At 37.9% G+C, this 1,748-nt stretch overlaps 1 protein-coding gene across 1 annotated transcript in view; it reads left to right on the forward strand.

Annotated features, from left to right (window-relative positions):
- Window positions 1-1,748, forward strand: part of LOC103799451 (tolloid-like protein 1) — a gene marked incomplete at its 5' end in the record, with an annotated part of 71,899 nt that overhangs the window by 15,680 nt on the left and 54,471 nt on the right. The window contains one exon of the mRNA XM_009071773.1: window positions 1,456-1,634. Coding sequence (XP_009070021.1) covers window positions 1,456-1,634 — 179 coding nt within the window. The remainder of the gene's footprint in view (window positions 1-1,455; window positions 1,635-1,748) is intronic.

Here is a 1,748-nt window from a genome sequence, read left to right on the forward strand (position 1 = left end):
CCATTCCACCTGGCAGACTGCAGAATTCACAGAACAGAGATGGGAAATCAGGGCTCTATTAGGGAATACTGCTGGCCTGAAATATTTAAGATCTTGAGAGGTGACAAAGAATCAGCTTAGGAAACCTGAAATTGTGTTCCATTTTGTAGAATATGCGCTATTCTCCTTTCTTTCCTTTTGCTAGCACAGTCAGCAGACTTCCATTCCACCTGGCAGACTGCAGAATTCACAGAACAGAGATGGGAAATCAGGGCTCTATTAGGGAATACTGCTGGCCTGAAATATTTAAGATCTTGAGAGGTGACAAAGAATCAGCTTAGGAAACCTGAAATTGTGTTCCATTTTGTAGAATATGCGCTATTCTCCTTTCTTTCCTTTTGCTAGCACAGTCAGCAGACTTCTTTTTCTAAGCAAAAATGAGGTATCTCAGATAAATGCTGACAGTATGAATGCTTAAAAGGGCATCTCTGTTCTGTAAGTTTACAATAGAAACTTTATCACGGAAATGCAGTGGATCAGGAGTGAAACATGAGAGCAGTTGCAAAGCAGGGTTATTTTTGGGCTATGTTGTTATTTTTCTTGTGAAAATATGACTTTCTGTGACTGAGGTTCCTATTACAAGAAAATAGAAATGTGGGAAAGAAAACAGGAGTGTAAGAAAAATGGATTTGTAGATATCCAGAGCATTCAACCTCTTAATATGCTGTTGTTGCATGTGATACTGTATGTTATCCAATGCCAGGGAATCGATAAATGAGAAGGGGTTGCGTGCTGGCATCACAGGATTCTGTATCTCATTCAGGACATCTTCCTTTTGTATTTTCAACTACATTCTAAGTGAATCTTTTAAAAGACTAATATTTCACTTGCATCGTTTCTGCACCTTTTATAGGTGGATACCATGAAACAGGGTAACGTTTCAGATAAAAACAAACTAAACTTACCAGAACCAAGTGACCTAGAATCTAGTGAGTGCTGTTAAGACACAACAGAAGTATGGCACAAAAGAAATCTTGCCTTTAGTTATTCTTTCTGCTTACTTCTGCATGCCTCATCAGTGTTTCAGGGCAAGGAAGCAGTGATATGCATGGGTGAGGTGGTACTTCCATTCAGCTTTATTTTTAATTGAGTCTCTAGATGAAAAGAAGTTCCCTTGTCATTCTGCACTAGACCATCACGACACTGACAGTTCCACTGATCATAGCTAGCATCTTTTAAGATGACCTTGAATAATAATAATAATAAAAACCCCCATTTATGTGTCCCTTCTTGTGGATATTTTGAATAGCAAGTTGGTCTTGAACAAGAACTACAGTTTGTGAGACTGCTGAAGTGATATTGTGTGTTATTCTGCTGAAATTTTATATCCTATTTTCACAATTTTAATTGACTTTTCTATGTGGTTTGTAGATATATATGCAAAAACTTTCATTTGTGTTTGTGTTTTAATTACAGGTGCTGTTCTTATGTGGGTCGAAGGGGAAATGGACCTCAGGCTATATCTATTGGCAAGAACTGTGATAAATTTGGCATAGTTGTCCATGAGTTGGGTCATGTGATAGGTTTTTGGCATGAACATACCCGACCAGACCGTGATGACCATGTTACCATCATTAGAGAAAACATCCAGCCTGGTGAGTTCTTCTGATAAGTATTTGGATATGGGGTGTGTGTAAAAAAGTGAAATCTTTATTTTTGGTTGTTTCCTTCATCTGCTCAACTCTATTAAAACTTAACACTGAATAGCA

Source organism: Acanthisitta chloris, unplaced genomic scaffold, assembly GCF_000695815.1.
Source record: "Acanthisitta chloris isolate BGI_N310 unplaced genomic scaffold, ASM69581v1 scaffold12333, whole genome shotgun sequence".
NCBI classification, from domain to species: Eukaryota; Metazoa; Chordata; class Aves; order Passeriformes; family Acanthisittidae; genus Acanthisitta; species Acanthisitta chloris.